Genomic DNA, 13,736 nt, shown 5'->3' with positions numbered 1-13,736 from the left:
TATACCGTAGTGTATAGCACTTTATATTGTGTTCAAAGTGTACAAACCTTCACTAAAATATGGACTTTTGTCGAGGATGGGACCCATTATTCATATTTAACATTGTTTCTTATGGAGAAATTTGCTTCATTATACAAACATTTCCATTTGCGAACCATGCTTAAGAACTAATTAAGTTCGTAAATCGAGTCTCCACTGTAAATACTGGACTAGTATCACTGATACTGATAATTTGACCTAAAATGTCATAATCATTTGTATGCACGTACAACACTTAAGACCTTCAGTATATCTGTATGTGGAATTAAATTATGGAATGGATTAAGCAAAGCAATCAAACAATGTACTAATATGATCCACTTCAAAAAACTATTCAAACTTAAAGTGTTTACAAAGTACAAAGAAGAAGAACCATGATAAACATTCTGAATGTATTTCATCCATCCATCCGTTCATTGTTTCAAAATAATCTTACTCATCTCAACATATGAAATGTAACTTACTTCACCGAGTATTATTTATTTATTTATCTTTATTGTGAATAAATTGAGAAGAGGAAGTGAACAAAAGTTTTAGCAACTGTTATGTAAAAGAAAATGGGTAGGATTAAATAAGCTCTGCTTCTTCCTACTTCTTTTCAAACATGTTGAAAAGAGAAACTGGAAATTGTGATGTATCATGTTGTATGCTTGCATGTTCGAAGTAAACTCAAACTCATTTATTAATTTTGTCTCTAGTTAGTTGATTACGACAAAGACAACAGGAAAAATTATTTTATTCGAAGAACATTGTTCTTATAACTACACAAAACGTTAGTATACAATTAATTAATTACTAGATTTAATTGGAATTATTTAAGAAAACAGTTATTACTGCCAAATAACAGAAATGTAACAGAATTGTAAATACAAAACCCAAAACCAGTGAAGTTGGCACATTGGGTATTAATCGTAAATAAAAACAGAATACAATGATTTGCAAATTATTTTCAATTTATATTCAAATTAAATAGACTGCAAAGACAAGATATTTAATGTTGTAACTGAGAAACTTCTTTTTTTTTTGGCAAATAATCATTAACTTGGAATTTAATGGCAGCAACACAAATTGGCACAGGGGCGTTTTTACCACTGTGTTACATGGCCTTTCCTTTTAACAACACTCAGTAAACGTTTGGGAACTGAGCTCGGGCCCAGCAAAGCGGGCAACGTTTCTGGGTGTTGTTGATAAATGGCTTTGGCTTTGCATTGTAGAGATTTAACTTGCACTTACAGATGTAGCGACAAACTGTAGTTACTGACAGTGGTTTTCTGAAGTGTTCCTGAGCCCATGGTGATATCCTTTACACACTGATGTTGCTTTTTGATGCAGTACCGCCTGAGGGATCGGAAGTCACGGGCATTCAATGTTACGTGCAGTGATTTCTCCAGATTCTCTGAACCTTTTGATGATATTACGGACCGTAGATGGTGAAATCCCTAAATTCCTTGAAATAGCTGGTTGAGAAATGTTGTTCTTAAACTGTTGGACAATTTGCTCACACATTTGTTGACAAAGTGGTGACCCTCGCCCTATCCTTGTTTGTGAATGACATGGAAGCTGCTTTTATACCCAATCATGGCACCTACCTGTTCCCAATTAACCTGTTCACCTGTGGGATGTTCCAAATAAGTGTTTGATGAGCATTCCTCAACTTTCTCAGTCTTTTTTGCCACTTGTGCTAGCTTTTTTTAAACATGTTACAGGCATCAAATTCCAAATGAGCTAATATTTGCAAAAAAAAAAAGTTGTTTCTCAGTTACAACATTAAATATCTTGTTTTTGCAGTCTATTCAATTGAATATAAGTTGAAAAGGATTTGCAAATCATTGTATTCTGTTTTTATTTCCCATTTACACAACATGCCAACTTCACTGGTTTTGGGGTTTATACAAAAATGTCAATAAAACAAACAACTATCAATATTCAGATCGATAAACTCACACTAGTTTACACACAAAAGCTCTAGCTTTGCGGTTAGCATGGCTTCTTGTATCCTCCTACGGTGTGTAGCCTAGCATGTTCTGCTATTCCCTGTCCTCCAAGAAGAACTGTCGTTTATTTGCTGCTATGGAGGCAAGGATTAGTGACTTAGAGGCGGTGTCGCACTTTGGAGGAAACTCATTATAACGTTTCTTCCCTAAAAATAGCAATTTACCTGGAGAAATGATACAAAGAAGATCAGAAGGATATAATTACCCAAATGACTCACCAAATTAATCTCTTTGGACTTGGATGAAGGTGTGCTGCTGGAGGAAGCGACGGAGGAGGGACTCAAGGGTGCATCCTTCTTCGGCAGGCGACTTTTGTCCAAACCGTTCTCCCGGGGAGAGTGAGCGGGACTTCCTCTGGGAGTCGCTGGATCCTGGGGTGGTTGTGTGTGCAGAAATGAAGACGGTTTAATCTCCCGATCCACAGGACGTCATGGAGTCATACTCCGACATACCTCATTGGAGACGTCCACTACCAAGTTGTCATCACTCTTCTCTCCATCACTCTCCTGGATATTGTAACATGAAATTGATGTACAGCTCATACTTTGTAGTAATTGATGATACAGACTTACGTAGCGCAACGAGCCCAACTCTTTATCGTCTGTCTTCTGCTTCTTGCTGTCCGTGGTGTAATCGCCCGAGCCTCTGTGCTTCTCTCCAGTCCGAAAAGTGGCTGACGGTGACACGGATGAGCTCTGGAAGAAATGACATTTCTGAAATGAACTGATATACTAACAGTAAGCACATTATCCAGAGAGCGTCAAGTAACAAAGTACAAAAAAAGCTAGCCAACTTATGTTGACATGCTAAAATGAGCATGCTAACAGTTAACATGCGCAATAACAAATTATTTGACTATGAGGTGTACCGTATTTTTTGGACTATAAGGCACACTTAAAATCCTTTCATTTTCTCAAAACTCGACTAATGTACAACATAATTCTGGTTGTGCTTACCGACCTCAAAGCTATTTTATTTGGTACATGATATAATGATAAGTGTGACCAGTAGATGTCACACATAAGATATACGTGTAGACTGCAAGATGCCGCCAGTAAACAACAGCAAAACTTTAAATGTTCTATTGAGAATATAGAGAACATTACACACGGCATTAAAAAATCTGTCAAAATGTTTTTTGTACGACTTCGGTAAGCTATGAAGCCGCACCGTTTGATGGATGGTGCATTAAACATACGAGTATTATTATGGTGCATGTAAAAGGACCGCAAAATGGCACCTATTAGCAGACATTATCTGCCATTTTGTTTCACAATATTACGCAAAAGCAACTTTTCTTACCTTCTGGTACCTGCTGATGTGTATTTGGGATCTGCATAAGTACTGAAAATTTGAGCGAGTCCGCCATAAATCGATAAGCTTCTTATTTTTCTCTACCTTCTCATGTGGCATTCATATTCCGCTGTTTCCATTTCTAACATAAAGTAGTGTAAAGTTTTTACTTATATCTGTCAGTAGACTAGCTATCAAAGCGCTAAAAACTGTAGTGAGTTTACATTATTCACCCACTGAATTTTAGTTACTAGAGGGTTCGGGTCGGACGGTTTTTCACGGGACACATTTCCGGCGTTGATGTTGCACTGAGATAGGCTCCAGCACCCCCCGCAACCCCGAAAGGGACAAGCAGTAGAAAACGGATGGATGGATGTTGCACTAACTGATGAGGAGATGCTGCTCCGTTATTTATTTAAGTAAAGTCTGAATGTCATTAAAACAGTTAGCTCCATCTTTTGACACTTCTTTCACTCCTTGCATGCTATACCGCTACAACAAAGATGACGGGGAGAAGACGCTGTCGAAGGTGAGCCACGTAGGTAAGACCGCCCACAAAACGGCGCATCCTTTAGAGCAGGGGTCTCAGACACGCAGCCCGCGAGACGTTATTTTGAATATATATATATATGAATGGCGCTTGACAGCGTCATACTTGCCAACCCTCCCGATTTTTCCGGGAGACTCCCGAATTTCAGGGCAACCATTCTCTCGAATGTCTGCCGATTTTCACCCAAACAACAATATAAAGGGCGAGCCGTGACGGCACTGCCTTTAGCGCCCTCTACAACCTGTACAAACAGCGTGCCAGCCCAGTCACATGTTGTACTTGGCTTCTGTACACACACGTAAGTGACTGCAAGACATACTTGATCAACAGCCACACAGGTCACACTGAGGGTGGCGTATAAACAAGTTTAACACTGTTACAAATATGCACCACACTGTGAACCCACACCAAACAAGAATGACAAACACATTTCGGGAGAACATCCGCACCGTAACACAACATAAACACAACAGAACAAATACCCAGAATCCCATGCAGCCCTAACTCTTCCGGGCTACAATATACACGAGCAGTTTGAGACCCCTGCTTTAGAGACTGTCAGAAAGCGACTTGAAGATGATCTGTAAAACATCATCTATGTATTAGAACCAGCCCGTGGGCCACAGCCGCCTGCTTCTGTTTTGCACGCATTATTACTCCATCAGTGTTGGCGCTAGGAAATTTCAAAATGGGGTCCCAGGGACCCCATCAAGTCATTAAAATGGGGTCCCATAGTACATTTTTGGGGTCCCACTTTTTTGTAAGCGTTTTGAAAACAAATGATAAATGTATGCATTATCCAGTTATATCTCACATTCTATATTGTGTTTTGGAAAAAGGTTGTCATAAACGTTACGTAATTAATTAAAAAAATAATACAAAAGAAAACAAATATTTATGCATATGTAAATGTATCCAGTTATAAAAATGTATTCATTTTCGTCTTTCCTTCATGACTACTTCACCCTTGCTCCTGATGGGTCTGGTTAGCGCCGTGCATGGCAGCTCCCGCCATCAGTGTGTGAATGTGTGAATGTGTGTGTGTGAATGGGTGAATGTGGAAAATAGTGTCAAAGCGCTTTGAGTTCCTTAAAAAGGTAGAAAAGCGCTATACAAGTACAACCCATTTACCATTTACCATGGATCTAAACTTTACTGCTGCCAGTATTTTTTCTATATTTTTATTGTAATATTTTCAGAATGTGTTTGTTTTATTTTAGGCCAAAGTGAGACAAAAAACAATGTGAAGTTGTCTTTATTTTTTTAGTTTTAAAGCCATGATTTTAGTAGTCCGGCGCGCATGTGCACAGATTTTCCTCTATGCGGCCCCTCAGCTAAAATGAGTTTGAAACCCCTGTAAAAGTGAGGAATCCAGGACATGAAAAATAAATAGCCTGAAGTGGAATGTTTTGATGTTGGAAATCAGTTGAAAAAAGTGGGAGAAGCAATCGAAAGAAAAAAGGTTGGAAAAGGTGGTATTAAAAAGTGGGAGTTGTGTGAACGTGAAAACAACAATATGCAATTCTGTTCGGACTCAATGAAAGAAAAGTGCCCCGTGCATTTGAATAGTTTTACTGCGAAAACTGTAAAAATGGCCACCCGTCCTGATCACTTATCACCCATCAATTGCGTCTCATCGGGAAGCGCTGCTTCGCCGGCAGACAAGCAACAGACAGAAGAGAAAAGAAGCAGGACCTTTAACTCGACCTTTCCGCTAACTCACGCTTGCAACCTTTCTGCTGCCCTTTGCCGTGATGCAAGTGTTGATGACAAGGATTCTTCTTGTGTGTATGTGTGTGTGTGTGTAGCACTTGTACATGTTTACATTTTACTGCTCATCGTGTGTGTGCGTGTGTGTGTGTCAGGGAGTGCAGTGAAGCAGGTTGATGCTCTCCGCTGTGATTACATTAATTGGCCAAGAGATTAGTGCTTTCAATAACATCAGGGAAAATTAATTTCCACTGACGAGACACGATGACCCCCACTCTACCCACTGTCAGACCAAGCCAGGCAGGTCAAAACAATCACTTTCATTCATCTGGGAGACATCCCAGAGTTGCATACACTTCGGTAGATTATTTTACTCTTGCATGCCCATGTGTGAGGAATTGCACCAAGGAACTACAGGACACTACAATAATGGATGCTTGTAGTCATTTTCAGTGGAGACTAAATCTATACCAGGCGTGTCCAAACTTTTGCCACTGAGGGTTACGTAAAAATCAAAGCATGTGGGAGCCATTTTGATATTTTTCAAATTTCAAAACCAATATAATAGATATTTTTTAACCTATAGGGATCCCCTAAAGCTTGGTGCCGGGGACCTGGAAGGTTTTCAGTCATGAAAATAAGTCATATATAAAAAACATTTTCAACGCTTAAATATTTAGATCAGATCTGTCGATAAAAAGTTTAAATTTTTATGCTCTTTAAACCTTGTTTTTTTTATGGCAAAAACACAAAATATGCAAAATATTTGCAAAGTGGTATATTCGATGTGAAGTCATTGGAGCTGTCACGCCAATTTTCTTCCCATTACAAAAACCTTCCTACCCCCCATTTACTTCCGGGGTCATTTCCTCTTACGTCATTTCCTTTTACTTACGTCATTGACAGCGATCGATAGAATCCAAATCTCCTGAAAATGGTGGTGTCACTGAATGATATTTGTCTTTATCTTTCCCAGGGGACTTATGTCAAACACCAGCAGGCTTGGAAACATTTCAAGCGGAGTGTTGGGGCCGCTGCTGGGAACTTCAGTCTGGGAACTTCTGTCTTCGTGGTAACGTGCAAAAAATATTAATTAATATATAATACTGTTAAATGTCTGTACTACTTTAAATCAACATTATTGTTGAAACCATTTCACTAATATTAATTAATATATAATAATGTTAAATGTCTGTACTTTAAATCAACATTATTGTTGAAACCATGTCACTAATATTAATTAATATATAATAATGTTAAATGTCTGTACTTTAAATCAACATTATTGTTGAAAACATTTCACTAATATTAATTAATATATAATAATGTTAAATGTCTGTACTTTAAATCAACATTATTGTTGAAACCATTTCACTAATATTAATTAATATATAATACTGTTAAATGTCTGTACTACTTTAAATCAACATTATTGTTGAAACCATTTTACTAATATTAATTAATATATAACAATGTTAAATGTCTGTACTTTAAATCAACATTATTGTTGAAACCATTTCACTAATATTAATTAATATATAATACTGTTAAATGTCTGTACTTTAAATCAACATTATTGTTGAAACCATTTCACTACAATATTGTGTGTGTGTAGAAGAGGTCCTGTACCATGGGAACAGAAGGGTCATTTTGACAGAGGAGGAGAAAGTGGCTGTGTTAACCGAAGCCCATGCAGGCCATTTTGGACCACGGAGGATGCAAGCGAAGATTGCTCCCCGGTTTTATTGGCGGTCCATCACACAGGACACATTGGATTGGGTAAGCAAGCTCCTAGAAGCTTTCAAGGAGTTGGGCATTGAACATCGGGTTTCGTCAGCATACCACCCCCAGACCAATGGGCTTGATGAGAGGACGAACCAAACCCTTAAAGTGTCTATTGGGAAGACCATCAGGGGCCAACAGGAGAAGTGGGAGGACAACCTCAGGGAGATAGTGTATGCCCATAACACCTGTGTACAGGCATCGACCAGGTACTCCCCCTTCCGCCTGATGTTTGGTCGAGAGGCATGGATGTTTACGGAGGTAGGTGGTTTGTTTTTATTTAGCTCTGTGTAGGTCAAATCAAAATGAGTGCTCGTTACACAGTGGTACCTCGCAATACGAGTTCATTTCATTCCTAGACGAGCTCATTATGTGAAACTCATTTTGTGAGACAAATATTCCCATATGAAATGATATTCGTGCCATTCATACATTCCAGGACCCTAATATAACCACAGCCTTTTGAACAAAACAATACGCTCCTGTGTAGATGAAAGTGTCTTTGTAGCCATAAATTCATACTTAAAAGTCTGTGTTGTCTTTCAATGTGTTAAAGGTTACAACTGAGTGTCCTGAGGTGATGGCAGCTCTTGACCAGGCTGATTCTCTGGAGGCCTTTGTGCAGCTCCGAGTTGGCCAGGATGAGGACGTTTTTGGAAAGGTACTCATTACGTTGATGTATGACAACGGGTACTGTTGAAGGATGATTACTTAATGGCTACTGGTTAATATTTAGTTATTTATTTTTCTTTAAATGCTCTGTAATCTAAACATCTTGAATCAATTAAGGTGATCAACAATGTGGAGAGGGCCCAAGAGAGACAGAAATTGTCATACCGGCAGAGGATGAAGAAGGGGGTCAAGCGCTTCATCATCCAACCTGGAATGGAGGTCCTCAAGAAGGATATGAGGAAGAAAGGGAGACCTGGGCGAACCATGGACCCAAACTGGAACCAGACCATCTACAGGTATGCTTATCTAATGTCCCATTACATTTCATACCAAAAGTATCGCTGATGGCTTTTTTTCTATTTCCAGCTCAATACATCTGTTTGATTGTTATCTGTGAAAACATTTGCAAAGAAACAATTATTTGATTGGAAACCAAGTAAATGGTGGTCTTTGACTATTGTACTCTAGGATTGTAATTCAGTCTGAATGTACTCACATGCTTGAATGCAATATTGAATTCTAACCACAACGTTACTGGTAAAATGTTTCATGATTGTCATATTGGTGATGACCAAGCCAGAACTCATTCCCTTGATGTTACAGAGTTATGGAGGTTATTCCAAACAATATGGTTAGGCTGGAGACCCTGGATAGAAAGCCCAAGCATATGATGACCCCGTATGCATCCCTGAAACCTCTGCGCCCGAGTATGTCAAACTGAATGCTGTTTACAGGCAATTTTTGTTCAGAGATCTTAATATCCATCCCCTGTATCATAATATGCCTCCTCTCTCATTTAGGGACTCGCCCTAGCTGGCCAAAGGATTCCCCTTCAGCCCCTGTGCTTCCAGGAGATGCTGAAATGCTGACTTCATCATCGGAGGAGGAAACTGAGGTACTTTTTCAGAAAAAAAGTGTTTATGTGTCCATACATGTAGCTTTCTAACTATTTGTATGATTGACACATGTCCAGTGTCATTGTTTCACAAACCATACATATGCTGGCCCCACATCACCCTGAAAAAAGGAGCTGCACCCCGACCAGAAACAACTGGTGAGCAGGTTTCAAATTGAGTAAAATTTTGACATTGGAGCCAGTATATGATTAAAAATATATACATTTATTGCTTTGGGAAGTGGCCAAGGTTATCTTCAAGTCGAGTAATGTAAAATTTTCTCATGAACAGCTCGAGTGTTTTGGCCTGCGATCGTCCAGCTATGGAACTGATCGTTAAAGAGGGAGGGGTGTGTTTAACCCGAGAAGAGTTTTGGTCTCTCGGGTTGTCCAGAGACATGGACTCCACGGTCAGTACTGTAACTGTTATGTTTGTTTCACTTGACTGCTTATTCCATGGATATGTATAACTTTGTTACATCTGTAATGTGATGACCGATGGGAAATGCTTGCCTCCAGCTGGTTCAGGAAGCTGCTCAGAGACATGTATGATTTCTTAGAGCTGCACAACAGAGGCTGCTTTTAGTCATTAAAAAATCCGATTCAATGGTTAATATGATTTGTTTGTTATATTTATATGGTAATTATTATTCTGTGACTGTAAATTGTTTGCTTGTTTTTTTATTGATGCTTTTATTTTTTTCTGTATTGTGTAGTTATAATTATATGCTTTTACCTGTAATTGTATTGAATTGTGGACCCCAGGAAGACTAGTGGGTTGTTGAGGCAACCAGCTAATGGGGATCCTTAATAAAAATCAAAAAAAATCAAAATCAAATATAAAACCTCACATATCCTCATGTTTTTGGATTCAAAATTGTTATAGGGCAAAGATGTCTTCATTGCCAACATGTATATTGTACCAACATGGAAGCACAAAGACGTCGATCCAATGTCAAGCCTTCCAGTGAGTACAATGACATTTGAATGATAATAGCTACACTAATCTGAAATTTCTTTCTAAAATATTCATAAATGTTTACTACAGAGGGATGCACATCTAAAGGATGCACTCCTCTTCCCAGCGTGGAGCAAGCACAACGGGCCAGAGCATTACCTTCTCTGTGTAAGTGTTGAAAAGAAAAATACTGGAGATATCTTATAATTCTTGTGCAATTACATTATTTATGCCTCTTTCTGCATTGACCATTATAGGTGTTGAGGCCGGCAAAGAGAGAAATTCTCTTGCAGGACTCTCAGTTTGCCCTTTGGCCATCTGGTTTTGGTGATGAGGTGTACAGAGCCATCTTTAGGTCCCTTTATAATAATCCTGGCCACAGTTCTATTTTGGCCACTTTTTGTTCCAGCCATGTTCTGGTTTTGGCTATGGTTCTGTTCTAGTCATCTTTCCCTTCCCCGCTATGCTCATGTTTTAGACATGTTCTTCTTTCGGCTATGTTCCCATTCTAGCCATGTTCCAGTGGTGTGCAACAGGGGTCCCCTACCACAGAGTCATGGACCAGTACTGGTGAAACGTGATTTTGTTCATGCTTTGGCAGTGTTCTAATAGAATTTTCACTTGTTTATTTACAATTTGTCTTCATGTTTTAATATGCCAAGTGGCTTATTGCATTTTATTTTATTCACATTTGGCTTTTTTACTGCAGGAGCATTGCGCAGCACATCGTCCCAGGAAGCTGGAGTGAGCTCACTGGAAAAGACATGCAGGTAATAGGTTTACTCTATAAAATATAAATTTCTTCTAGTAAACCCAAAGGCTGTATACATTTTCATGGTGCTAATGTGTATTACCAGGAGATCCCACGCCAGACCTCGGGGAATGACTGTGGTGTTTTCATGCTCATGGTAAGTTTAGCATTTTTAAAGAAGAAGAGTAGGCTAAACTTCCCCCACAATGATGTGAAACACAGCATCAAATTACAAAAATATTTGGTTGCAATTATTGCTTCCAGAGATATTCCTATCCATCACATTTCCAGTATTGATGTTGGCGGCTCTTTTCATCAATTTAGTAGATTATTACAAAGTAGAGAAATATTTTTTTCATTACACAATTATTACATGTGCTCAGAAAAATTACTATTTTCTATTTTTAGTACTCCCTCTGGCTCTGTACGGACACTACTTTTCACTACAGTGTGGTAAGTATTTAGATGTTTAAAAGATTTCAAAATAAGCGGCTCTGAGAGGTAAAAATAATTAACTCATTGTTATATCTGCTCTAGCTGGACATGCAGTCAATCCGGCGTTGGTGGTGTGTCCTTCTAATGGAGCGCTTTGGCATTGAAGGGTAGGACAACTTCTTGAAATATCTGATGTATTGTTTATCATGATTAGTAACTGCCTGCGATGAGGTGGCGACTTGTCCAGGGTGTACCCTGCCTTCCGCCCGAATGCAGCTGAGATAGGCTACAGCGACCCCCCGCGACCCCAAAAAGGGACAAGCGGTAGAAAATGGATGGATGGATGGATTAGTAACTGTAATCTGAAGAGCTTTTCTTCAATTTCCCCAAAGGCATGGCCAGAGGTTCTGTTATTGGACAGACAAGGCGAGCGGCCTATTGCAGGGCATTCTTCAGCCAGTGTTTAGGGTATCCAGAAACTCAGTCCAGGCCATCGACTGCGTCATCAAAAAATAACTGAATACAGTACTGGTATGCCATGACACAAAAGTGAATAAATTGTATCATACCTATGTTGCTCCATAAAAAAAATTATTGGAGAAATATGTAAGCTGGGGGAAAAAATAACTGGTTCAAAAATAATAATCTAATAACCTTTATTGGTTTGTACCTTGATGTGGTTTAAGAGCTTTTCACTATAACATGTCTACTTCTGAGGTGACCACCACTTGTGATTATAATTGACGCTTTGTCCTTTATCTGTGTTCCCCATTCTTTAGGTGCAGCTCACGCAATGTTTGGAACAAAACATTTGTAAACAATAAAAAATCATTTTACATTGCAGTTTTTTGCCTCATTTTAAAGTCTTGAAGAAATACCCAAGGTTTTTCTTTATTTTTATGTTCTTATTCTAAATAGTGTCGTTTGTCTGACCACGGGTCATCTGACTTCATTGAGGTACATATGTGCACATAAATGTGATTTTAATTTAGTTCACTTACACAGAGAACTAAAAAAAACTGAATTTAACGAATACATTTAGTTTTAATAAAGTTTGATAATGAATTAACTTATTTTTACATTGCAGTTTTTTGCCTCATCTTAAAGTCTTGAAGAAATACCCAAGGTTTTTCTTTATTTTTATGTTCTTATTCAAAATATTGTCGTTTGTCTGACCACGGGTCATCTGACTTCACTGAGGTACATATGTGCACATAAATGTCATTTTAATTTAGTTCACTTACACAGAAAACTAAAAAAAACTGAATTTAACGAATAAATTTAGTTTTTTTTGTCCTGCCCAGCTTCTCGGGTAAATCATATAGCAGATGTAGATGCCCTTATCGGCTGTTCAGATTTACTTTACAAAAGAGAAGTGTAGGATACTTCTCTTGTTGCCTTACTTGTATTTTGACTTTATTAAATGTATTTATATCATCATTTGGTGCAGCCGGGCCAGAGCAGGAGGGGATAGAAAGAGAGAAATAGGAAGACAGAGGGGGGAATTGTGGGGACAAGAGGGGGATGAGACAGAGAGACAAAAACAACAACAGCAAACACAACAACAACAACAGAGCAACATCAGCAAATACGACATGTACAAATATGATGGTAAAAGTAATAGCAAATAAGCAGTTAGCGAAAATAAAATAAAAAAATACAGAAATGACAATGAGCATTATTACACTAAAAATGGAGCAATATGAATACCAATAGAAATAGTGCTATTGATAATAAACAATACCAATACTTTACCTTTATTATCAACAATACAATTGTTCAAATGCAACAATACATATACGTAATGATAACTTGAGATACGAAAGAATGCAGAAAAATGGAGGGGAAAAAAGAGAAGTAACCTACATTAACCTTGTAGATTGTTATAGTAACCTTAGGTTAAGCTTTGTCAGTGTGCCATGTGTTATGCCCAGTTTACCCTAGGGCAACGACGTTAATATATGTTTGATGAAACGTGATTATGTGCATGAGTGTATGTGTGCATATGTACTTGTATATGTACAGTATGTGTATATGTGTGCTTGTACAGTGAATGTATATGTACAGTATGTGTATATGTGTGTACAGCGAATGTATATGTACAGTATGTGTATACAGTATGTGAATAAATTTAGTTTAAATAAAGTTTGATAATGTTGATTGATAATGAATTAACTTATTGTACACTGTTATTCATTTCCGCATATGTCCACGAGTCAAATGTGCAGTCAGGAATATCCTCAAGTTAATTTGTCAGATTAATACTTGTCCAATTAATACAGATGTTTTGTTAACGCTGTATTATAAAAAAGAGTCAAACGAAGTGCTATCGATCGCTGTCAATGACGTAAGAGGAAATGACGTAAGCGGAAATGACCCCGGAAGTAAATGGGGGGTAGGAAGGTTTTTGTAATGGGAAGAAAATTGGCGTGACAGAGCCTTGAAATGGTCAATAAAAAACTGCCGGGCGTCGTTGGATTGGTAAAAGGGAGTCATGTGACAGAGCCCGATGGAGGAAGTCTCTCTCTCTCTTTGCAAGCGGTAATCAATAGATTATAAATAAATGTAGCAATCAGATTGAAACGTAGTTAAGTATTGTTTTTCATCACCAAAATACTTAAGGGAAAGTAAAAAGTATGTTACATATTGCAATTCAT

The 13,736-nt window shown here is 38.2% G+C and overlaps 1 protein-coding gene across 7 annotated transcripts in view; it reads right to left on the bottom strand.

Moving 5' to 3' along the window:
• Positions 1–13,736, bottom strand: part of LOC133651711 (transducin-like enhancer protein 4) — a 122,682-nt gene that overhangs the window by 29,165 nt on the left and 79,781 nt on the right. For all 7 annotated transcript variants that reach the window (XM_062049757.1, XM_062049753.1, XM_062049754.1 and 4 more), the window contains 3 exons: positions 2,606–2,728; positions 2,486–2,539; positions 2,252–2,404 (listed from right to left, as the gene is read on the bottom strand). In XM_062049757.1, coding sequence (XP_061905741.1) covers positions 2,252–2,404; positions 2,486–2,539; positions 2,606–2,728 — 330 coding nt within the window. The remainder of the gene's footprint in view (positions 1–2,251; positions 2,405–2,485; positions 2,540–2,605; positions 2,729–13,736) is intronic.

This window comes from Entelurus aequoreus, linkage group LG06 (assembly GCF_033978785.1).
Source record: "Entelurus aequoreus isolate RoL-2023_Sb linkage group LG06, RoL_Eaeq_v1.1, whole genome shotgun sequence".
NCBI lineage: Eukaryota > Metazoa > Chordata > Actinopteri > Syngnathiformes > Syngnathidae > Entelurus > Entelurus aequoreus.
This window is presented reverse-complemented; position numbering and strand designations above follow the sequence as displayed.